The sequence below is a fragment of the Mytilus trossulus genome, chromosome 13 (genome assembly GCF_036588685.1).
Source record: "Mytilus trossulus isolate FHL-02 chromosome 13, PNRI_Mtr1.1.1.hap1, whole genome shotgun sequence".
NCBI lineage: Eukaryota > Metazoa > Mollusca > Bivalvia > Mytilida > Mytilidae > Mytilus > Mytilus trossulus.
In genome coordinates this window covers 11,823,847-11,850,107 of record NC_086385.1, presented here as the reverse complement: position 1 = coordinate 11,850,107, position 26,261 = coordinate 11,823,847, and the positions used below count along the sequence as shown (strand labels likewise).

General features: G+C 32.4%; 1 protein-coding gene across 1 annotated transcript; it reads right to left on the bottom strand.

Moving 5' to 3' along the window:
- Positions 1-468: 468 nt before the first annotated feature.
- On the bottom strand, positions 469-16,700 carry LOC134694082 (myeloperoxidase-like). The gene is made up of 15 exons (XM_063555075.1): positions 16,604-16,700; positions 15,196-15,845; positions 13,815-13,985; positions 12,990-13,119; positions 11,154-11,344; positions 10,326-10,505; positions 9,480-9,528; positions 8,968-9,080; positions 7,959-8,060; positions 6,578-6,739; positions 5,531-6,026; positions 4,263-4,490; positions 3,142-3,311; positions 2,225-2,327; positions 469-821 (listed from the first exon to the last, which is right to left on the bottom strand). The coding sequence occupies exons 2-15, from the start codon at positions 15,842-15,844 to the stop codon at positions 698-700; spliced, it is 2,868 nt and encodes a 955-aa protein (XP_063411145.1). The 5' UTR covers position 15,845; positions 16,604-16,700; the 3' UTR covers positions 469-697.
- Between the last annotated feature and the right edge of the window lie 9,561 nt (positions 16,701-26,261).

Genomic DNA, 26,261 nt, shown 5'->3' with positions numbered 1-26,261 from the left:
AACCAAAATAAGAATGTTCAACATACGGCTTGACAAAAAAATGTTGTTGCTCAAATCAAATTAATCATGGACAGATATACCAATTACGCAATCTGAGGGGTTTATGTCATTATTTCTTCAGACGAATCACAAATTTAAATAAGAAAAGTAATAATTTTATTTGTCAATCAAATTTAAATAAGAATAAGAATAGCTTTATTTGTCAATCTGTACCCCAATGAAATAATTAATACAAATTATAATATATACATATATTCCCACTTTCCTTTCTCAATTTTATATGATTGATATTGATTTAAAGTTGTTGTTTACAATGAATTAAAAAAATAAAATAAAACAAAAACATTTATCATGGTCTAAATACACTCATCATAGATACCAGGACTAAATTTAGTATATACGCCAGACGCGAGTTTCGTCTACAAAAGACTCATCAGTGACGCTCGAATCCAAAATATTTGTACACCATTCGATTTTTAATTTTGATTTCAAATACCATAAAAATAAACATACAATACCTTTTGTCTTCTGTTTAAAACCGTGTCAGGAAAATATCGAATAATATAAAACTACGAGAATACATTTTCAAAACATAACATAGAATATATATCTATCTATAAGAATATAAATAGTCCTAATTCATTATCTTGTTTTTTTTTGTGTTTCGGAATCGGACTATCTTGCATGTCCTGAAGGTTCACACAATGCCACCATTCTTTTGATAAGTCTTTCCAAACATAGTGAATGTTTCTCCATAAGTAGGCACTTTCCATTTGTTTAAGTCGATATATGGAAAATCACTGCATTCACGTCGAGGATTCCTGTTAAAAAATGCTTCTTTTTCATTAATGAGGTGATGTGTTTATATATTTGTTTGTGTTCTTCACACATCGCGTCAATATAATAAAATTATATGCGACTCTTATACAAATTACAGGTTTAGCTATCTTTACAGGTTTAAGCCACAATCTTCTACATAAGAAAATGTCTGTATTAGGTCAGGAATATTTTAGTTATTATCCATTCGTTCGATGTGTTTGAGCGATTGATTTTCTAATCTGCTCAGAATCTTTAAGATTAGAATTTTCTTCGGAGTTAAGTATACTTTTATATATAAAAAAGGAGATGTGGTATGATTGCCAATGAGACAACTATCCACAAAAGACCAAAAATGACACAAACATTAACAACTATAGGTCATCGTACAGCCTTCAACAATGAGCAAAGCCATACCTCATAGTCAGCTATAAAAGGCCCCGATAAGACAATTCAAAAGAGAAAACTAACGGCCTTATTTATTTAAAAAAATGAGGTTTACTTTTAAGTACATTTTGATACGCCCTTCAGGTCAAAGAGAGATTAACAGCAACTGATTTTGGTGGTCCGGTACATTTTTCAAAAGTAAAAAAAAAAATTGAGCGCTTGTTATACTGAAATGTTCTCGATGCGTAAGTTTTTGTTTGTGAAATAAGGCGCCATATCGATTCTTTCACCAAATTTTACTCACCATGACAAACACAACGGATACAGCTTTATGCTTCCTAGATTATACAGTGAAACCTGTTTAAACCGAACCTCTTCGGGACTTAAGATATGGTTCGGTTTGGCCGATGCTCGGTTAAATCAGGTTCACAACGCATAAAATTTGATATGACTTAAGTGCCGACTCTGATTTAAACAGTTTTTACTACCAAAAAACAACAATACAAATATTTAAAGAGTTTGGCTTCAAACAACATTTTAATTTACACCACGACAGCGATGAAAGTATTCCTCATTGATACGACTATGGCTGTTTTGGATAGAATAGAGGAAACACTTAATAGGGAATAGCAATAAAATTGAAAATGGAAATGGGGAATGTGTCAAAGAGACAACAACCCGACCATAGAAAAAAACAACAACAACAGAAGGTCACCAACAGGTCTTCAATGTAGCGAGAAATTCCCGCACCGGGAGGCGTCCTTCAGCTGCCCCCTAAACAAATATATACTAGTTCAGTGATAATGAACGCCATACTAATTTTTAAATTGTACACAAGAAACTAAAATAGCAGTATATATTCATCTTCTAAAAAAATCATATTTTAAATGTTTATATAGATGTCAAGATTTCCCTCGATAAATCAGTAACGGAAATAAACGCAAATTAGCTTTATCAAACCATAAACAAATTTGAATAGCTGACGTATATTAAGGAAGTACTTCCACTTTAAATTACCTACTCGAATGACGGTGCTTTAAGTGGGTTTTCCTGGACACTATTAACATCGCTTCCTTTGCAAATAACTTGAGATAATTTCACCTTTTTAATCTCGTTCACTTGATCTACATTTATAAAACAAATTGAGTTACAAATATTGAGAATAGAAAGTTAGATAATCAAAATCAAACCTGGATATTGACAGGGGGTCCTGATAAATACGAAAGATGATATATTCCAGAACAAGAATGTTTTTTTTTCTGAGTTTGAATTCTCATTACTATAAGGACACCACATTCATGAATTCTCATTACTATAAGACATGTCTCGGTATTTATACACACCACATTCATGTATATAGTTATAATGTTTCTGTTGTAAGTCTGGTTATATATATATATAAATGAGAATGGATATATGTTTTCTTTATCAGTATAGTACAGTTACTTGTGGTTCGCCTACAGTGTTTTTGTTTTATGTTGTTTGTTTACAATTGTGTTCACTGGCTTGTTTTACACAATCTTGCCTTATATACATTTTTTTTTAAAATATTTTCAATATGTATTTTTAAGTTCAAATAGTAAATCAGTTATTTTATTTACATGATTTTTAATTTTAAACAACTATATGAACACATTTTATTGTGTTTATACACAGTTTTGATTTAGAAGAAAAAACCGTCAGTGTCAGAAAATACAAATGATTTCTCAATTACAAAGCTAACAATGTTCCATTTAAAAATTATGTCCATGGTTAGAAAATACATAAAATAACACCACTACAAACTTAATCCCAATTTTATTAGATTCTGATGCAATGCATCGCCAGGTAAACTCAATTGTACTACCGACGGATGTCTTCAAAATTTAATACAATAAAAAAACATCATAATTTGAATTTCGTAATCAAAGCACAAGCCATGTCTTTAAATTAACTTACCCAAAGTAAAGCTTGTAATTGCCAACTTATTCTCATACCAAAACCGGTCTCCAAGTTTAATATCTCGAAACTGCTGACCAATGATACACGCAAATGTTGGCCCAACAACTCCATCTGTCACGTGAGTTTCGGATATTCCGCCAACAAATAGGTCAATATCATCGGGATGTCTGTCGAGAAAAATACATGTTCTACTTTACATTACAACTGATATCAAGATAAAATCGTTTTCATAACAGTGTGGACGTGATCATTTCTTTACTCGCTGATGTTATCAATTGACTGGGTTAGATTAAGTGAACGTTCCTCGTTAACGATGAATTATCACATCGTACTTGTTATAGACATTTAAACTGTGAGGTCGCTAAAGGTTCTGAAAGCATACATCAAATAATACTAATAACTAGCAGAAAAAAGTAAAATCACAAAAATACCGAACTTAGAGGAAAATCAATTCGGAAAGTCCATAATCACATGGCAAAATCAAAAAACAAAACGCTTCAAAAACGAATGGACAAGAACTGCCATATTCCTGACTTGGTACAGGCATATTCAAATGTAGAAAATGTTGGATTAAACCTGGTTCTATAGCACCAACCCTCTCACTTTAATGACAGTCTTATCAAGTTCCGTTATATTTACATTAATGCGTTAAGCAGAGGACGGAACCTTCTTATTGATTGTTTTGCTTAAACATTCTTTTTTCCCTCATGAACATGTATTAAAGAGGTGAGACTCTAATAAATTATTTGTTTGTTTGTTTTTGTTTGTTTGTATGCACTTTACTCTTTTGTTCTATTAAAATCCGCACTGGATGAACAAACTGAGTGAGCGTAAAAACACTGTTAAAGACAGCTGTTGACAAACAAGTTAAAGGTAAATGATTCATGTCCATTACCAACTTATAAGTTTTGCGTTTAATAGTAAAAATGAAAAGTCTGGAAAATGACAGTACTGTGCCAATTGATGACAGAATGAGAAAGCTTTTATCCGCCAAAACAAGAGCCTGCTTACATTTATATTGCAACACTCATATTTCAATTGATAACCCGGGTTTTGGTTGGATTCCTGTTGTTTTAGATGTGAATTTATCACAAAACGTCGAAAGAAACTATCTTTACCTATATATTTTCCTTAAAAGTCTTGTGTTTGAATACGAATGGTCGGACAGTGACCATGTATTTCTTCTCCCAAAACTGTAGCCCACAGCAAGATTGCACCATCTTCGGAAAGCGTTGTAACCAGGAAGTCCATGGTCCCTTCCTCGTTGAATGTTCATAGCAGGCAAATCTAAGGTTTTCCCTTGTTGTTTAGAAAATAATTTATCCCTCACTCCAGATTCAAAGTATCTGGAATAAAATTGCAAAAAAAACCTTATAAAGTCAAACAATGATTATTTATTATGGCTCGTGATGTTCATGATCATCCAAATAAAGGCAACAATAGTTTACCGCTGATCAAAAGTCATCTATCGATTGATAGAAAAAAAAATCCGGGTTACAACAATATAAATGAGGAAAACAAATCTAAAATTGTCGAGGTTCGTTTGAAAATGAATATTCTTATTTATGCGTTTACGACACAGCTGTTGTTTAATAGTTTCTTTGTTCATTCATTCTTGTAGATAGCTGTGGTGTAAATCAGCATCAGTTATCTAACTGCATTGTAAGACAATATAAATGACGTGTTTGAAAAAGTATATACCTTCACGACTATTTATAACAATTGAGTGCCACTTGGCTAGCGGGGGCACAACAATATATATTAAAGTTGTGTTAGACTTAGGACGCTTAATCAAAATTTAATACATTTGTGGAAGGACTTCAACGAATGACGTTCTGTTGAATGCAAGATGTATAGATACACAACCACGTCGGTTTGGAATTCTAGATGACTAAATAGTAATACCCAACCACGCCAGATTTGGATGTGCTCAATGGCGGATCTATAAATTTTCATAAGTGGGGGCCCGCTGGCTTCCTAAAAAGGACCCCGCTCCCGGCACACTTCACTGATTCCCTATATAGTCAACCATTTTTTTTTCTCAAAAGGGGAGGGTGCTCCAGATGTTCAAATACTGTAAATTGAGAAATTATTGCGTGCATTTATTATAGCGATTTTGTTATTTAAGACTAAAGTACGATTTTGATTTTTGTGATATTGCGAAAAATCATGTTTAATTCATATTAAAATTTCAAAATGCGACTTAAATCATTGCGATTATAACCCTGAGGCATTTTTCGAAATAATAAAATCATCGCAATAATTTCTGAATCTACAGTACACAATCACGTCGGGTTTGATTGTTGAAACATAAGCCTAGTAAGGAAAAAAATAATCGTACAACGGCCATTTATTTATTTTGAAAGTATGTAAATAAATAAAGTACCTATCAGTCTCTGCAGACTTGTCAGTAAACATCCATCTTAGGAGATCAGGAATATTTTTCCCGTGTTGTGCTGTGCACATTCCCGGTCTTTTGAATGTCTGCTCAATCGGTGTTTCTGAGTAACGGGTGTATTGAGAATTCATCCTAGATTGGTAATTAGTAATTTGAGAATGTCCAAATCTAAAAGCAGCTGCTCCAAAACTGTTTTTGACTGTGGCATCCACCATTTCGTTGTAAACATTGTCAAAACCGGTCTCCGCGGAAAATAGTTTGTATTTTATCATGTTCCTTTTACCAATGACCACTGGTAAGTACTCGTTATATGTCACATGTTGTAAAATGGCGGTGACAATTTTTCTTGTCTCTTCAAATAACTGATCTGAAGACCACGATATGAAATTAACTTGTGCAAGCCTCTCAGCGATTTTGTTGTGATATCTAACGAAAAGATTGTGTAAAGCACATAGATTTGGGACAACGTTAACTCGCTTATCACCTACAATTCAATATATAAACAATTTGTTGGAATTGTAAATGCTGTTGTAAAAATCAATGTAATAACATGAAAACCTAGACAAGTAAGACATTACTAAAACACTTGAAAAAGAAATTTCAACACGTTCCAATTCAAAAATTAGGATTAATAGTGGTCGTTTGTCCTTTCCTATCATGATGTTTTGGTACTGTCCTGGATTTGTTTTTAACATGATAATAATGGGATTATTCTTTACAAGGAATACTCACAGCCACACACAAGAAAGCCAAGAACATATTGTCGGCGGGAGTTGTACGCCAAAAAAGGTACATATATTGCATAGTTAAATTTATCTAAGCTTTCTATTGCCCGAACCTTAGTTTCTTAAAAAATTCTTTATTACGCGGAATTTTAGTAATGTAAGATATAAATCATGTCAGAATAACAGCAGGGGCACTTACACTGATGATAGTCTACCAAAATTAATGCCAAGCCGTATGTTTCAGTGTTATCACTTAATCTAACTTAGGCATTTCAACATTCAAATATGAATCTAAAATAAAATATCTCACCTGCTTTTTGACAGTAATCATGGTAATCTCCTTTGGAAAGCACAAAGCAAGGCGCATCAGGTCCCTTTGGTAAAGACCTGCAGCCCTCTGTTTCAATGGTGGGTTTTCTCATAAAATTTAAGACTTTCTGTGAAAATGGACATTCTTTTGTTGCTAAAAGTCCTGTAATACACACATGTATTTAAGGTCTCCGATGATATGAAGATGATATTTTAGTCTGTTTTTGGGTGACATTCGTATACTAGTTAGTTCCAATTTTCAATTCAAACGAACATAGGAACAAGATATACGAAAATCTGGATGGGAGGCATCGGCATTCTTTAATTTTAATGACCTTTTTGATTATTTTTCTTAGTATTGACCCTTTATTCTCAATCAAATGACCGCACTCATGATCCCCACATAAAAGTCCCTTTCATCTCTGTATAAGGGCTAAATGTGAACAAGATAGACATGGGAATCATTAATATTAAATCTCCTCTTTTGGTTAGGTTTATGGTAATGATATAAGAAATACAAACTTCAGCAAAGTACCCGTACTTCATTTAGAATGAAATTCAAAACTGTGTGGCTGTGGCCATTGATTGAAATATTAAATTCATCCATTGACTGGGACAGTTTACCTGAACGTTTGTCTGTAACGACCACTGTAAACGACGTACCTACGATAGACATTTAAACTGTGGGGTCACCAAAGGTTTCTTAACGCCTTTAATTATAAAATAATTTGAAAAATTAATAAGGAATAACCTTTATGTTTTGATTTATATATTGGTTTAAATCAAACATCGTGTTATTTCTGATTAATTTTTCGAATTACTTTATCAAGGTGTTGAGAACCTTTGGTGACCCCATAGTTTAAGTGTCTTTAAAAAGTACATAGTGAGCAATGGTCGTTACATACAAACGGTTCACCTAAATTGTCCCAGTCAATGGATGTGTCAATCAATGGCCACAGCCACACTGTTTTGAATTTCATTCTATCACAATCGTCATAACTCTAGAACAGTAAATGACTGACAACTCAAATTCGAACTCTGTCAGCGTATTAACCATTTTAACGTACAGACGTATGAAAAGACACACGGCCAAGGGTAACACATACTGTGTATGTAATAATATTCGTCGGATACTAATTTTCGTTGCTTTCGTGTGAACAGGGGAATCACGAATCTAAATATTTACCGAATTACAAATTTTCGAAAAGCATGAATGCAGACTGTGCCGAAACCACGAAATTAAATATCCAAGAAGTTTTCATTAATACAGGAAAATAAATGAATCCAAAGAAATACCCCTGTTGCCTACACGACGGGGCATACTAATCGCTTAATCAGCTTTTTTGTTTTTATTTATATAAGCAGTAAACATTTCTTTTTACCTTTATATCCCATCTTCAAATCTTTCATCTGTTCTTCACTAGAGCCATATATGACAGAACCATCCAAAAAAGATGTTACTTCATTTATTTGTTCTCTTATACCTGAAATGGCGATATCAAATTAATAAAACATGAATATTATGATAACATTTGTAAATTTCCTAATGGTGGTATAAAAACAACCTTCACGGCTCAAAAAAATCGACCATAATGTAATTCGAGGTGATCTGACAACTGAAGCTAATCTGCATCATCTACGATTGACAGTGATAAATATCATCAGCAGGTTATTTATGAGTTTAGTTTGAAAGTTCCTTTGTTATCTTTTGCTCCTCTTTTACTGAAAGGTAGTCAAACAGAACGAATGTTTTTATTTTGCTTTTGTGATAACTATAATTCGTGAATTTTTTTAAAATGTTCACCACACAATGTTCATATGTACATATGTTTTGACATACAATTATGTCTGATTGTTTTGTTCACACACTTTTGTCAATACAAGTGAGAGGGGTAGCTAGCTATAAAACAAGGTCGAATCCATCATTTTTTACATGAAAAATGCCTGTACCAAGTCAGGAATATGACTGTTCTTATCCATTCCTTTGATGGTTTGAGCTTTTTGCCGTTTTATTATGGATTTACTGTTTTGAATTGTCCTCTGAGTTTTTATTTATTTATTTTTACTTTTTTGTGTAAGTAAAGAGGGACCAAAATTTACTGGTGAATTACCATTACCAAAAACGAAAACGTTAGAGTGTATCAGTGTTTTGCTATCACTTTACTATGTTCAGTAAACCATGTAATCTAGGTTACAATCGCAAGTTGACTTTAATTTACAAAAACATTCACTTAGTTATCTAGTTGTTGTGATCTTATTTTCATGGTAAACATTCTCAACCAGTTCATTTTAACACAAAGAACGGACGGACAGATGAGCAAACAAGAAAACATTTCGCCTCATTCTAAAGTAGGCGAGGCATAAAACAACAAAAGCGAAGTGCAAACTAACCTGGCAAATTGTCGTTTAGTTTTCCTGGACGTGATCTCACAAAGTTCAAACATTGACGATCTGTGCTGAAGTAAGGATCATTTGATGGAATCGCTAAACTGAAGCAATCCGGACTATAAAAGGAGTAAATTGATAAATATCGGACATGTAAAATGAATAGGGCAGTGAATATCATGTGGATTCATAAACTTTGAAATTTCATCTCAGACACAAATTGGCTTTCACATACCTCATGCATAGTAATGACATAATTTCTGGAGACACATATTATAAAAAGGTCATGTCTTCAAATAATGCCCATGCACTTTCATATAATGTCCGCATGCCATTTGAAGTTTCGTGAGATCCTGTGAAAGTTGAGTTGGCTTTTGAAGTCTGAAAAACTTATTACTTGTAACTCAAAGATTAAATGTATGTGCGTTGAGCATATTGATTTAAAAAGTTCTGACCTATGAGTTTTGAATGCCACCCTGGTATCTTTTGCCTATTTTTAATGTTTATGAATGTGTTACCTGTTTTCAGCGTTTTCACCGCAACACTGTATATCTGACCCTTTAACCCCTGAAATTTTAGAAAACAGTGTAACATTGTTTTTGGTCTATAAACTTTAAACTACAAACTATTAGAAAGCAGTATATCATTGTTTTTGGTCATTAATCTTTACCAACTGAATAATAATAAGTAGTGAATCATTGCCTTTGGTCGATACCCTTAAACAAGTAAATTATAAGAAAGCAGTGTATACTTTTCTCTTGGTCAATATCCTTAAACCTATTATATTTTCGAAAACAGTATACTACTGTTTTTTTAATTGACAACCTTTAGGCCCTAAAATATCAAATGCAGTTCAGCCACGCAAGTCCAACAATATTTCATATTTGTCCTTTCATCTGACCATTGTCGTTGAAGCAAAACTGTTAATATTTATGTTAACATTCTTCAAAAAAACACTGATCAGTATCGAAGTCATATGTTATTATACTTTAACTGAATAAAATATTGAAAACAACACGTTATTAATTTCTTGCGTCCGAAGCGCTTTTCTGGATTTACCTTCATCAGGAACGCTCAAAGCCAAACATTTGAAATCCGAAGATGTAAAAGTACCGAAACCGTTGAAGAGCTGTATGTAAAAAAAAACCAACCTAAAATAACATGCCTTTATCATGTAAGGCAATATAGACCCTTTGTCAATCTACTCTTTTTCAAAAGGTTTATATAGTGCAACAAATTTATCCAACGTCTTGCGATTTTTATAGGATAACGCAATCCAAAAAGTCTGCCATATGTATAAACATTTGAGATTAACAAATACAAAAGCTTGAAATTAAAACAGTAAACTACTTTATTCTTCGTACCTTTTGTAATAGGTGTTTTTACCACATCATGTATCATAAACTGTCCCCATGCCATATGAAGTATCGTGAGATCCTGCGATAGTTTCGTTGATTTCTGTGGTCTGAATAGCATATTACTTATAAGTCTTGGCTCTGGAAGCTTGGTACCATATTTGCCATAAATTCGTGGCTCGTTAAATCCTACGATAAAATATAAATCCAATTGATTATCAAAATTAATAAAATTGGTTGAATCTGAAATGGATATTAATGTATTCATACAGTTTACGGGAAATTGAGCATGTTGAGGCTGAAAATCTTTGAATCTTTTATATTTGTTATTCTCGTGGGATTTTGTCTGATGCTTGGTCCGTTTCTGTGTGTGTTACATTTTAGTGTTGTGTCGTTGTTCTCCTCTTATGTTTAATGTGTTTCCCTCAGTTTTAGTTTGTTACCCCTATTTTGTTTTTTGTCCATGGATTTATGAGTTTTGAACAGCGGTATACTTCTGTTGCCTTTATTTAAACTATTAAACTATCAGAAACGTTAACTTATTTTTTGTACCTTGGTGCATATATAATTGTCTGAACGAAAATATACAACCAATGCAAGGAACGATTAAATCAAATCAATATAACTACATTGTATATAAAAAAAATAAGAAGAGGTGGTTTTAAAAACCTTATAACCTTTCAGATATATATTTAGTATCAAATCGAGCATTCAAAGGTAGATGTTCTTGTCAATCATATGCTGTTACCTACAAATAATAATTTATATCCAATTGAGCAAATTGCCTTTGCTATTTGACTATGAAACACAATGAAAAATAATCATACAATATGCTACCATCATTGTACTCTGCTGGAACGTATCTCCCTTGGTTACTGTTAGTCACACCCCAAGATGGATGATCTAAGTTGTTACAAGAACCGTCTGCTGAGGCGTAACGTTTGTTGTCATCGCATTTCTGATTGGTCTCTGTCTTGCAATGTTTCCGGTACCAATCTTTCCAGATCTCAGAAAGCATCACGCCAGTTCTATAAAACAAAGATTGATAATTATTCACCCATCGTCATGAGGTTAATTTTTGCATTTTCAGGAAGATATATTTGAAGAACAAATTTCAATGATAGAAAATAAGTCATACTTTATAGGAACTGTCATTTGTTTCTGTAACAAAACCAGTCAGGAATAGTTAAACTGGTACTTAAAAACACTTTTAGTTGTTTTACATTAAGTAAACAAGTTTTTTTTCATTTAAACCAAAGGCTCAAAGTTTGACTCAATTTTACAGGAAAAAAGATTTAACAGGATCCATCAAGAAGATACGAAACAAAAATACCGTGCTTCAGAGGAGATTTTCAATATTTATCTCCATAAAAAAAACCACAGCGACACGAGCAGATGTATAACAAAAAGGAACATAAAAAGTATAGCAATATAAGGTCAACTTTGCCTGAGGAAGTCAGAACATCAGTTGTTTTGAATAATTTCTTAATTGATCGGAAACATTAAGAAGCGTATGATATGAGTCATGTCAGTGCCCCAGCACTGAATACTTAGCTGATGATATCCTTGGTTGAGGGGTATAGGAGGGATCCTGATCCCGAAATCCCTGGCTTAAAAACACGAAATTCCGAGGTCCTGAATTTAAATAAACTTAAATTCTGACATCCTGAAAATCGAAAACAGATATCCCGGATCCTGAAAGGGTCAATCCCGAAATCCCGAGCTTAAAAACATCCGATCCAGGTGTCCCGACATAGGTCCTATCACCCTCTTCGCCAATAATCAGTTCACCAGAAGCAGTATTGTTTTAACAAATTGTGTAAGTTAACAAAAATAGCACGTCATAAATTTCTTGGGTTCGTAGTTGTATATGTTGTGTCATGTGTACTGTTGTTTGTCTTTTTTATTTTTAGTCAGTTTATTTTCGAATTTTGAGTTTGACTGTCCCTCTGGTATCTTCATCCCTCTTTTTCAATGTACAATACTTGAGAAGAAATATTTTTTTTAAATGCTTATTTAACAATTAGCCGTTTCAGAATATTATTCGTCACTGTGTTAGTGACCTAATACGATAGATACGGGGTAGGTAAATTCCTTATAGGGAGAGAGCGCACACTATGGAACGAATTTATTTTACCGACAATTTCATTTGTTGAATTTAGACCAGAGTTGTCTCATTTACAATCATACAACATCTTCTTATTTTTATATCAAAGTGTTCAAGTGTTCAATTTTAAGAATCTGCTTCCATTAGTCTGAACGAAAAAAAAATAATGCCAACAATTACAATTTAATATCAATAACCTTGATATAACAATATTAAACAGAACTTTCAATCATTTAGATAATTAAATAGTGCCAAAGTCGTAACTCTACTACTAACCATGTATTGAAATAAGCCCCGTCTCTCTACTAACATAATATGGAATATTCACGGTCTCCACGCGGATGTTTTTAACCAATCATATTCATAAAATTATAAAGGAGGTAAAATAAAATACATAATGGGTAATGTTTTTAAAAGCCTACACCAAAAAGTGTTGTGATTGGCTAACAACGTCTTTAACATTTCACATTGACCAATCGTGTAACGTTTTTCTACCATTTTGAAAGAATACTGTAATTACCCATAATCCTTTGGATTCTGAAACGTCCTAGTAGTATAATACTTACTTTCCACCAAACGCCTTTGCAAAGAATGTAGAGGTATTTGAACATCTTTCTGTCCTGACAGAATTACTGTTTGGCTTCCCTAAAGGAAATCCCTGACGGAAGCTGGCACCTGAGACTGGCATATTTCCTCCTACAAATAATGTTATTCGGAATTAATTCTCTTAATATCTTCTAAAACATCATCACTTATTTGGTTGATGCATGGATTGCCGCTTAACTTTCATCGGCAAATATATACAATATATGGACATTGTCGGAGAGTAAACAATTTTTTTGTTCGAGCATTTGAAACAGGACGAAAAGTGAGACTAGCCGGTCTTTTCCTCTGTTTAGAATCTATTACAAATACATTTTTGTATATATTTTTTTTATCCTACAATTTCCATCCGGTACTTGAGCGTTAGTTGTTTAAATCCAAATCATTGCATCTGATTTTTAAAGCAATCGACATAGTTGAAACGAAGACACACTATTGAAGATAATATAGTAAATGCATAAAACAGAAAATAACAGACAAACACATTAATCAAACGTGGGAATTATTAACTTGACCAAGCTAAAGAAAGCATACTTATTCATCCCTTAAAATTTTGCCTGGACGTTCTCGAAAATAGTATTTTTGGTCACCCTCAGTGTTCGGTGGTGTACGTTTTGCTTAGTCTTGAGTTTTTTATGTTGTGTCTTGTGTATAATTAAGTGTCTGTTTGTCTTTTTTCTTTTTTAGGCCATGGCATTGTCAGTTTATTATCGATCTATGATTTGTTTCGCCCATCTTTTAATATAGCTAAGTCACTCGGTCAAATAGCTAAAAACAGTTTATCTTACCGAAAAGGAAACTAGTTTTTTGATCTCTTTCGTAACCATCCTTGTCCATTTGCGTATCTGACTTTGAAGGCGAAATTCTCTGTTGGGATGACTGCTGTTTTAGCTTTTTCAGATTAGCTACCAGATCATTTATATCCCGGTAGGGTGGCATACCATCCTGTGGACTGTTACCTTACGAAAAAACACTTAAAAAATCAGGCTGAGCGTGTTGTTCAAAGTTCATACTTTTTATTGCATTTATATTGCATTCACATATTACCTATTTATGCATATCATGTCATTAAACGTGTATAATTATCATGAAGAGTAACTCTTTGCTCGATTTTTTTTTCTTTATAGACCCCTACCTATTGAACTTATTGTGAACTTGTTCTCGTCCTGAATATGCATGAAATATTTGCCACTGGACGTTAAGCAACAAGCAATCAAATAATCTCTATAGACACGCAACTTAGATAGATAAGGCATCTCCTTTTTTGGACATTTCATCAAAACTTACCTATATTTTAATGAGAGATAGACCATGAACTTTTTTTAAAAACTTTATAATTTCCCGAACTCAGTAAGATTAAGAATGGAAATGGGGAATGTGTCGAAGAAACAACAACCCGACCAAAGGACATAAAACAACTTGATTGGCTTAAAATTTATCATAGACAGACTTCAAACCATGCAAACGATATTATCAGAGTACCGCTAAGAGAATTTTGGTACAAATTATTGAACAACATGAATACATGAGACATGGTGAAGAAACAACACTTAAAAAACTAACTAGATTAATAAACCATTATAATCAAATGGAAGTATGGTGATCGAACAGGTTATTTCTGACAAAAACTTGTACATGTTAGAAATTACGTATAACAGTTGTATAAGAATAGACCATTTTACTTCTATCTCAAATATATATAGCTATCTCCTTTATCAGACTATTGGACTGGTTAAAACCCCGAGCAGCCTTGGATAAAACACTACTTACAGTGGCATCGAACTAATGGTACACACAAATGTTTTATATTGTAAAGTAGTTATATATAAAAGGTCACTTTCTTGATGGAAAAACATATTTTGGACGATATACTGCTGAAGATGTTACATAGATAATACTATGCTAAATTGTTTATTATAATATTGATAAAATTGATAGTTCTATTTTGAAAACTTTCAAACGAAAGGTTGAACCCGCCTTTCAATATTTCAAATATTGAAGATAATTTAGCAAATGCACATAACGGCAAAATACAGACAAACAAATGAATCAAACATGATAAACTTTACCAAACTAAAGAAAGCATATTTAAAAATTCTACTTGAAAATTGTGCCTGGAAATTCCAAAAAGCCACTCAAGATTCAAATTGCTAAAACAATAAATCTTACCAAAAAGGAAACTAGTTTTTCGATCTATGTCGTAATCATCCCTGTCTTTTTGAGTATCTGTTCTAAGATCCGAAGGTGAAGTCTTTTTGTCTGATGACTGCTGTTTCAGCCTTTTCAGATAAGCTACCAGTGCATTTATATTGAACGCAGAGCGCTTTCGCTGTTTTTGTCTATTCTGATTGTCCAAAGTATTTGACTCGATTGGTGGAAAGGAATAAAAATTAATCTGTCTATTTGGTTTCTCTTTCCTCTGTCTAAAATTATCAGAAGTGGAATTTGCACTTGAGTAAGCGTCTAGATATTTAGCAGGATGACGTTTTTGAAGATCATCAATTATTTCTCCATTCATTTCCTTTTTTATAGAATGGAGTGAATTTGAATAAAAAGTCGGATTTTCGTTAGGGCTTGTAAAACGTGTTTCAACAACTGGACGTTCATCCGGTTGTCGTTCTGAAAGGTCATTTGTATCCTCCCATATATTCCGCTTATTTGCTGGTCTGTATGCATCTTCATTCATCTGCAGAAGTTTCGCAAAATCAAGTGCTTGAATGTTTTGCTTGTTTCTTTCCGCAAAAGTGTCCAACTTGTGACATTCAAACACGACAGTAAAAACGAGCACCATTAGCAAAGGTTTCAGTGAAATCATCATTCTGTCAAATATTGTTAAAGAAATAAACTCATCAAAGATACCTGGCTTATGATTTAGAATTCTAGACGCGCATTTTGTCTACAAAAGAATAACCAGTGATGCTCGAATAAGAAAAATAAAAGGCCAAGACACATTTACCAATTTTAAAAACAGCATTGAGGGCAAACATTATTTTGAAGTTTGTGAAATACAGCTTAGGTTTGTACAATGCATTTCTGTCCTAAAATAAGATTCTTATAAATTTTCGTTACATTCTGGATTTTTTTACCATATTTAAATATTAATATACACACGCAAATAATCCAACATCAGATTTCATAGAAGGATTTGATGGAAAATAACAAAACGAACAACGTATGTTAATTTTCCGCATTACTGGTTTTGTTCTTTTGTTTGTTTGTTTTCTTTTTAATTTTTTTTTTATACCTTCTTGAGATTGAAAACATAATTTGAGCATAAGATTAGTAAAAGTAAAACTACAATCATCGTAAATCTATTTGAGATAAGACAAACAATTGAAACAAATAATACAAACATAAAATAATAATATTAACAAAATAAACAAATACATGACATTGCTCAAGAGACCTTTTAAAAATGATTGATCTCCCCCTTAAATGCTGAAAATAGAAAGAAGAAGAAAAAACCGGAAAAAATCCAATATTAAAAATAATAGTCGAGCGATTTTGTTATAAAATTTCTAATGGAATATTCATCACTTCAAATCGTTTATATATATATAATTAATTAAAGAAATACCTGTGAGACTCTTATTCTTATGTTAACACCATCAACTGTAATGCTATACTGGTTAACGGGTTATCTGCCAGTTTATGTAATTCAAACGACACTAAATGTCAACCAAATGCACATGTAGTCACTCGGCATATTTTTAGTCAGCGATGTAAATTATTTAAATTCAAACGCAAAATGTTTCTCGTACCTTACCAAATATTGCATGTACTTTATATATTTAAACAAGTTAAAGGCAAAAGACACACTTATGCAGAGCTTTTGCTTTGTGGTCAATATAATGGCATTTAAATACTTATCTATAAAACAAAAACTAAATCATATGATTAATGTAATTGAATCGTATGACTTGTTAATGTTGATTTTGTACTGTTTGTCTGATGCACTTTTTAAGTACATATATTAAATCATCATTAAACACACATCGAGATTGTACTTGTATCAGCAACACGATGGGCTCCACATGTAGCCTTGAAGGACATGATGTGTATTTTCCAATGTTCGAGTTCCTAAGTATTTCGCCTTTATTTTTCATTATTGTGTTTTGTAGACTGTTGTTTTGTCAATATGTAGTTTATTTTTCTTATTTTTACCATGCATGTCCTTATTAGTTTATTTTACTTATAATTATACTAATGAGTTTGAAAATCAATTTGTATCTTTAGACCTAGGTTAAGGGAAACAACTCTTAAAATCATCAGTACGTTTGTGTCAAGCATTTTCATAAATATATTCTAAGCATCTAGATTAAACAGAGTATGTCCAATCTGTTTCAGGTAAATGCTTAAAATACATTGATGAAACTTGACTTTTACAAACGCATAACTGATTTAAAGAGTAATCTCCCTGAACAACCAAGGTCTACCCCCTTTATCAAGTAAACTTTAGACACGATGAAATATTTTTAACTTCGTATACTTTCATTGAAATAAATTCGAACCGGACGTCTGAGCATGGTATTGAAAATATTGTGGCGGGATCCAGGGTATAAAAGATCAGGATAAAAGAAAACACACTGATTAAATAAAATATTATTACGGACAACGACAAGCGCTTGATGGTAGTCTTTTTTTAGTCATATGCGGTGGTTAGTCTTTTGTGGTCAAAACGCGCGTCTGGATCAAAAACAAAGTTCCTTACGTCGTAACTACAATTCCCTTCCCTTTCATGGATGTGACCTATCGAATTAGACTATTTCACGGATTTGTAATCACATATGCAACACGACGGTTGCCACATGTGGAGCAGGATCTGCTTACCCTTCCGGAGCACCTGAGATCAACCTTAGTTTTTGGTGGGGTTCGTGTTGTTTAATCTTTAGTTTTCTATGTTGTGTCATGTGTACTATTGTTTTCTGTTTTATTTCATTTTTAGCCATGGCGTTGTCAGTTTTTTTTTTTTGATTTATGAGTTTGACTGTCCCTTTTAGTATCTTTCGTCCCTCCTTTCAAGTCTGGTATATATGATGAGTTTATTAAGGATGTACTTGGGTGAGTTTAGTTTAAAATTAATAAATTAAGAAGTTAAAAATGTTACTATAAACTTGTAGAGCATCAACTAAAAATACAAATAAGCCAAAAATATTGATAGGTCATGGACCTCTTTTACGAGATATTTGAGATTTAAAATATGGCGGGAAAAGGCTAAATCGGACTTTTACCTTATATTTGCATTGGTATTATTAGGTCTCAAAACAAAAGAAAGAAAAATTAAGAATCTTTAAAATTTTTCGTAAATGACCTTTCATAAGCTATTACGTTTTATATGAAAAACTAAATGGTCGTTATGGGGCAAAATATTTTAAATTTTATAGTATTGAAAAAAACAGAGGAGTCCAAACATTTTACACAAATTCCAAAACTTCACCATAAAAATTGATGTGAATGCAAAAAAACACCCGTAACAGTGTGAAACAGCTAATATAATGCTTGTTGATGTCATCATGGTATTTCTTTTGTTGAGAAATTGATAAAACTTAAACAATTGTCAGCATAGGCATTAACAGTAGTTACTTTTTTCTATAGTACATTTTATTAAATTGTTTTCTTTTTGTGCCAAATTTCTTCAAATTTTAATTGGATAATTAACCGATTACTGTTCACTGATGGCATTGATTTAAAAAAGTTTAAAAGAGAGGCGATATAGGCTAAACTTTTAGTTAGAGACACAATGGATACGCGTTAATTCATGGTTTATTTTCCAAGAATCAATTGTATTTATAATATTTCATGGCGTAGCCTACCATGTATAAATTTCCATAAAAATCCATAATTAAATAGGAGTTGACCTGTAGTCTTAGACTTTTAATCGAATAAAAAAAAAATAATATAGAAAAGAAAAAACCCATTGTGTACATAAATATCACGGATACCTGTTTTCTTTTTTTTTAAATAGTTATCAAAGGTACCAGCATTATAATTTTGTACGCCAGACGCGCGTTTCGTCTACATAAGACTCATCCATGACGCTCATATCAAAATATTTATAAAGCCAGACAAGTACATGTTGAAGAGCATTGAAGATCCAAAATTCCCAAAAGTTGTGCCAAATACTGCTAAGGTAATCTATGCCTGGGATAAGAAAATCCTTAGTTTTTCGAAAAATTCAATGTTTTGAATAACAATGACGAAAACTTAGACTCATTTCAGAAAAAAAAAATGTTTTTGACAGTTGAGACCGAACAGCGACTGGAGTCTTATATATGTGTTCCAGACCATATGAATATTTGGACCGTATGCGTACGGTTCGGACCGTATACGTAAACTTGTACGGTTTGACCATACGCGTACGGTCTGATACGAGCTGGACAATACATGCATGTATTTGGACCATACAGGTAGAATTAGGACAAATATTTATCGAAAGTTTTTATTGAGTTTTACAAATATTACAACAATAAGATGAATAAAGTAAATATCCACATCTGGAGCTGGATCTGCTTACCCTTTCAGAGCACCTGAGATCACTCCCACCTTTTTGTGTAGTTCGTGTTGCTTAGTCTTTTGTTTTCTAGTTTGTGTCTTCTGTACTATTATTTGTCTGTTTGTCCTTTTATTTTTAGCCATGGCGTTGTCAGTTTATGTTCAATCTATGAGTTTGACTGTCCATCTGGTATCTTTCGTCCCTCTTTTTCAAGAGATTTACATAATACATTAACATGACTTTTTTAAATAGCTAAAATTTTAAGTTTTTACTTCAATTACAATTGAACTTTTTATACAAAATTAGAATTTCAGTTATGTTGATTTGTAATAAAAATTTGTATCTAATAAAATGGACTAGCTTCTTAGAATTAGGTAGACCGTATGCTTATTTCGTTAAAGTACGCTTACGGCCCAGACCGTACGCGTACGGTTCAAGTGCTCATATGGTCTAGAACATGTGTATTAAATATGCATGCATGAACATACACAAGATATACACAAGAATAATTTCCATGCGAATCTATTTCATAACGCTTTTTCTAGAAAAAAATCGAATGTCCAGATTTTGTATTAATTTAACCACAAAACACTGAAATAATTCATAACCCACTGCAGCTAAACCACTGCAGCTAAACCACTGTACTGGGTGTGTAAATGAGTGATCAGTATCAAAGTGTATGTTTTATTTAGCATCTTTTGCATATTTAAGAAAACAACTTATAAATCTTAAATTATGCATTTTTCTTTCTGAAACACAGTTTTTATAACTGTTACCTATTAAGGTCCTTCTACGCCATACTTACCTTTTCAGGTGCAGACATGATTTATTTAAGTGGTGTAAACAAACTTAAGGTCAATGTCATTTTTACAATAATTTATGATGAAATTGAAATATTCACCTTAGTTTGGATACTAAATTTTATTAAATACTTATATTACCATAAATACTATATAAGAAAGGTAAACTATTCAATATTTACTTTAGTGCTTTTGTTACGTGAAATGTTTTTTCGCCCATCCTTTATGAGTCTCTTTATAACACCATTTTTTTGTTACCCGGATTTTCTTCTCTGAATTGATTTATGACTTCAACAGAGGTATACTACTATTGCCTGTATTCAAAGCAAGCATTTTCAGCATTTTTCAACCAGTTGTTTTATTTTTCTCCACTAGTTCGATGTGTTTTTTTTTACAGCACGTTACGTTCGATGATAGGTTATATTCGACAAATGTTACATCGTATTCACACAGATGATAACGACTACACTTCCAACACGTTTTTTATGTACAAAAGTGACCAGGTTTTGAATGGAAGGTTTCAAAAAACTAAAATTTAAACATTTTGGCTAAAACAGAACGGCAACAAATCTGTCAAAGTAACTTGGAATCGGGACGAAATATATTCAATTTTTCAAGTGTGATTTCAAATATATTTCAACTGAATGTCCGCTAACGGTATTGTTAATATTATGTCAGGATCCCGGACTCACTATCAGAGGTTTAATGGTTCAAAACAGAAAGAAAACCAACTGATTTATACGTGTAATACAACAAATATGACGGGCAGCAACGAACGACAATTTATGGATAACAGTCTTCGTGTTTTGCTCAGGAACAACAATATCTGAGATGGGGTAATATTGATGTGAATGCTGAACACATCCATAACTTGAAACGGTGGGTAACAACAAAACCAAAGTTCATGTTGCTTGCGTCATTTTGGCATTCCTTTTGTTAAGATATTTATCATGTTTATAGAGATTCATGGCTTAAAAAAGAGGGACGAAAGATACCAAAGGGACAGACAAACTCATAAATCTAAAATAAACTGACAACGCCATGGCTAAAAATAAAAAAAAGACAAATAGACAAACAATAGTACACATGACACAACATAGAAAACTAAAGAAATAACAACATGAACCCCACCAAAAACTAGGGGTGATCTTAGGTGCTCCGGAAGTGTAAGCAGATCCTGCTCCACATGTGGCACCCGTCGTGTTGCTCATGTGATAACAAATCCGGTAAATAGTCTAATTCGGTAGGTCTCATTCATGAAAGGGAAGGGGTTTGTAGTTACGACGTAAGGAACATATCCGATATCATTTGTGAAACGATATCATTGGTTTACCTACTAAGTATAAATTCTATTAATAACCAAAGCAGTTTGGTAGGACCGTTCAGCCTGGTATGAGTTCTACAAAAAATGCGCCAAGTTTAGATCAAATTTATATCGCAGGTTGACATTGGTCAAAAATTTAAAAAGAATATGTCCTCTAGCTAGAGGTCACTGAAAGATACGTTCAGAGAACAATAAGGAAAAAAAAAGTAACAAGTCCAGATCTAGATGAAAACTGATCGATTTATTGATAAATATAATAATACGAATGGCTACATGTTTTGAACGGTTCGTAACTTATGCTGTATAAAATGAGCAAGATCAACGAAAAAAGAGGCATGAACTAAAATAAACATGAAATCTTAAAAAAAATCAAAAAATCGTCAAGTTCTAATTCTTAAAAAAGGTTTTCGAAATTAAAAGATTTTACGCAGATTTTTTTAGTTACATAGTGTACTAGTTACCTAATGAGATATAAATGGGGTCAGTAAATTTCATATGGGTTGAGGGCGAAGCTTAACCTCAAAATCGTATGCATTTGTTTTATACCCGTTCTATTAACAAAATTGGTTGAGCAACCCAAACAGTTATAATAGGTTTATGTGCCTGTTTTGGGGATACAGCATCCAAAACTGTGTAAACAGGTTTTATAAGTTGATAGATTTTATGATGATTTTATTATAGAGTGAACAAGTAACATTATGCAATATAGATTAGACCATAACAGTCATAGTAGGTTTATGTGTCAGTTTTTGGGATAGAGAACACCACAAAAAAACACCACAACTGATTAAAAAATAATAAAAACAACATACAAAAAAAATCTACTAAAGACGCCAGCATAAGAATAGTAAATTTGACAAAAATGCGTCAACAAAATGTGTTTGTGGTTGAAATTAAGTCTACTATGACGCCGATGGAAAACTATTATAGTTTATAATACATATCGTATATAGCATACATTAATTCTAATGTACAAAGTAAGTATAAGATAAAGCGTAAACAAAATGGAAACAAAAAATGTTAAAACTATTATCAGGACCAACCTGCATCTAGAACGCCTAAATTAAAAAAAAACCAAACGATTAAGAAATGCATTAATACCGAATCATGTCAAAAGTCAAACGTTCAAAAGAAACAGAAAAAAATAATGAAAAAATCTTAAATTACATTTATATCTTTCTGAAACACACAGAACATATCACTTCAACATATTTATGTGTTATATAGGTCATCTGATGAAATTGTCTTATTATATCTTAGATTAAATATAAGATCATATTTCATACTATAGAAATTGTAAGTATGAAAGGACTTTTTTTTAACAATGATCTTTATTTAGTATAATTTTTCATCCAATATAAACTATCTTATTATCGTGAAATAAAATGAAAGAAAGGTAAAGTTTATATGTATTTGTGCTTTGTGGTTTTGATTACACATCTTGGTAAAGGTTTTGTTCCGAGCTGTTGTGATATAGGAATCTGATGTACAGTAGTTGTCGTTTGTTTATGTAGTTCATACGTGTTTCTCGTTTCTCGTTTTTATATAGATAAGACCGTTGGTTTTCCCGTTTGAACGGTTTCACTTTACTCATTTTAGGGCCCTTTATAGCTTGCTGTCCGATGTGAGCCAAGGCTACGTGTTGAAGGCCGTAAATTGACCTATAATAGTTTACTTTTATAAATTGTTATTTGGATGAAGAGTTGTCTCATTGGCACTCATACCACATCTTCCTATATCTATGTAATTGATTTAATTAAAGACATGCATGCCTACACATTCGGTTGTCATATTGGTAAAAAAATCTCCAAAAGAATCAACTTATATATGCTTCTACTGTTAATTCATAGTGTACTAGAACACACCCGCGAAATCGCGGGCATTTATATTGTGGTTAAAGGTATGTAAACTGTAACTGTTGTAGGATGAATTAAAAAAAATGTATGACTGGAGAATTTCAGGAAAGGTATCAAAAGTCATAGGTACTTGGGGCAGGACAATTTATATCAGCACTTCCCTTTTTTTCTAAATCTATTTTTTTATATTTTTTTTTTATTTCACAATTTTATTTGTTAAAGTACTGTGAAACGACAAATACTTTAATCTCTATATAATATATATGACCGCCGTTAATAGTAAACTTTTAATTCATTGTAAATATCAAATACAGTGTGAACTTTATTTTATCGAATATGTATGTTCATTGTATACAGAAAAAGCGAAAAAATGTCCTGTCCCTTTAAGAACCTATGAAAGTTATGTGTAATTTAAATCAGTCCTAAACGGAGGTCTTGTCTATGACATAAACCTTTGTCCAATGTCGGAAACAATATCCAGACCCCTTTATTTTCGATTTTTCTCCCAAAATAACCCAAACGGTATAATCATCAGCGAGGATCTCAAATGCGACCATGCATGATACCTATATGACACAAATGCATAATGATTAATTTATTGTGGAAGGAAGAGAAGCGACACACAAAACGAGGTTTTCTCATTTAATAGTATAGATATGATTTACAATCCAAAGATAGGGAGGACAAATATACATAAAAACCAGGAGAGTATCATAGATCAATTTAGTCGTTTTGACTCACTGACGGTAGGTAGAATTATTTATTTGATCGGTATTGTTAAAGCTATAATGTATGACAAAATGTGGAAATCCTAGCTTATTTAAGGAAAGAAGATTACCCTAAAAGAAGTGATTGAGTATAAGTTTAAATTCTTAGAAACTCGAGGCATATAATGTTGAAATGTGCCGCGCAGCTCTATGTTTTAACATTTGAATAGAATAAAAGTGCATATAATATTTTCATTTTTGTAATTAAATTTTTCCTCGGAACAACATAGCAAAAGTGGCACATGTGTTATCTGCAAAGTGTGTTCTAATGGGAAATTAACTTTTATATATAACCAGAAGTACAACCTATCAAGTGACCTATGCTTTTGTTTTATTACTTAACAATATTTCAACTAAGGATCTAGATATCACACATTATTGAAACATTTGTAATATATTTTAACAAGCTTTATTTCAATTTAATTACGTAAAACTATTCCATATATAGTAGAAAATTGAGAATGGAAATTGGGAAGGTGTCAAAATGACAGCAACTTGACCGAGGAGAAAAAAAACCCAACCTAAGTCCACCAGTTGGTCTTCAACTCAACGTGAAAATCCCGCATATAAAACAGAAAAAAGTTGTTATGTTTCAAACCCAAATATGCAAGTTGGATACCAATTTAAGCTTTTAACATCAGTCATGAAACTCCTTTTATAGATCAAAGAATAAGGTTTGATAATACCTTAAAATGGCCCCCTTAGCTCAAATTTAAAATAGCATATATTGACCAGTATTACTATGCATCATAGCTAGATAGGAAACAAGTCTACTCATTGACAATCTACGATCTTGCGTTTTCTTACTGACGTCACAAATAGAACCCGTTTAGATTTTCCACGAAAAATTATAAAAATGGCTAAATTCCCATTGAGTATTGGACAGGAAACTTTCTCATATGTCTTTAAGTCAACTTAAAACATTTTTTATCTTGTAACATTGAACTTCATAATTCGGGCCGAATATGGTTTATCTTATGTAATTTACTCTATATTCGGGAATTGTCAATATGATCTCTTTTTGTTGTTAACTAGTGACCTTCGACGTGTTGCTCACCACAAGTTAAAATATGTTTATTTGTTGCGTTCAGTAATTATAAAAAAGGGACGAAAGATAACAGAGGGACAGTCAAACTCATAGATTGAAAATAAACTGACAACGCCATGGCTCAAAAAATAAAAAAGACAAACAGACAAGTAATAGTACAGAAGACACAACATAGAAAACTAAAGACTAATCAACACGAACCCCACCAAATCTTGGGTTAAACTCAGGTGTTCCGGAAGGGTAAGCAGATGCTGATCCACATTTGATTTACACATATGTGACCCGCAAAGACATTAGCAGGCTTATGGAAGTAGAACGCCATTGTTAGAAAAATTATAAACATGATAAATATCGAGATTCAAATGTATTTGTAAAGAAGAGATAAACACTTTCCTTGGCTTCTTTTTTGCGCACGCCGAACTATACATCATATATAAGTTTAGAAGAAGTTTTACTTTATCGTTTGAAGTGAAAAATATTTGAATCTACATTTTAAATTGATACAAAAAAAAAATTTCTGCTCTATAGATTTCCTTTCATAAATGAAGTCTGAAATATATCCATAATAAATGCACCGTATCAAATGCATATAAGAGAACACCTACTTATAAACTGTTACGCGTCGCATACTATGTATAGAGACATGCATAATAAATCTGAATCAAAAAAAGGAATTCTTAAATTTTAAACTAACTTCATTTCAACAAGTTTAAATTACATGTTCTAAATAAACTCGTCATAGATACCAGGGATAAATTTTGTATATACGCCAGACGTGCGTTTCGTCTACAAAAGACTCATCAGTGACGCTCGAATCCAAAAAAGTTAAAAGAAAAGCCAAATAAAGTACAAAGTTGAAGAGCATTGAGATCCAAAATTCCTAAAAGTGTAAAATAGAGCTACACACAAACAAATAATGCTCTGCTCTAAAGTTTTTCCTTCATAAA

Excerpts from the sequence above, each read along its gene's own strand:
- LOC134694082 (XM_063555075.1), bottom strand. The coding sequence starts at position 15,844 with ATGATGATTTCACTGAAACCTTTGCTAATGGTGCTCGTTTTTACTGTC. Across the intron at positions 13,120-13,814 it reads AAAAACTAGTTTCCTTTTCG|GAGGAAATATGCCAGTCTCA; the intron begins GTAAGATAAACT and ends CATTATTTGTAG. Across the intron at positions 9,081-9,479 it reads GGTGAAAACGCTGAAAACAG|TCCGGATTGCTTCAGTTTAG; the intron begins GTAACACATTCA and ends CTCCTTTTATAG.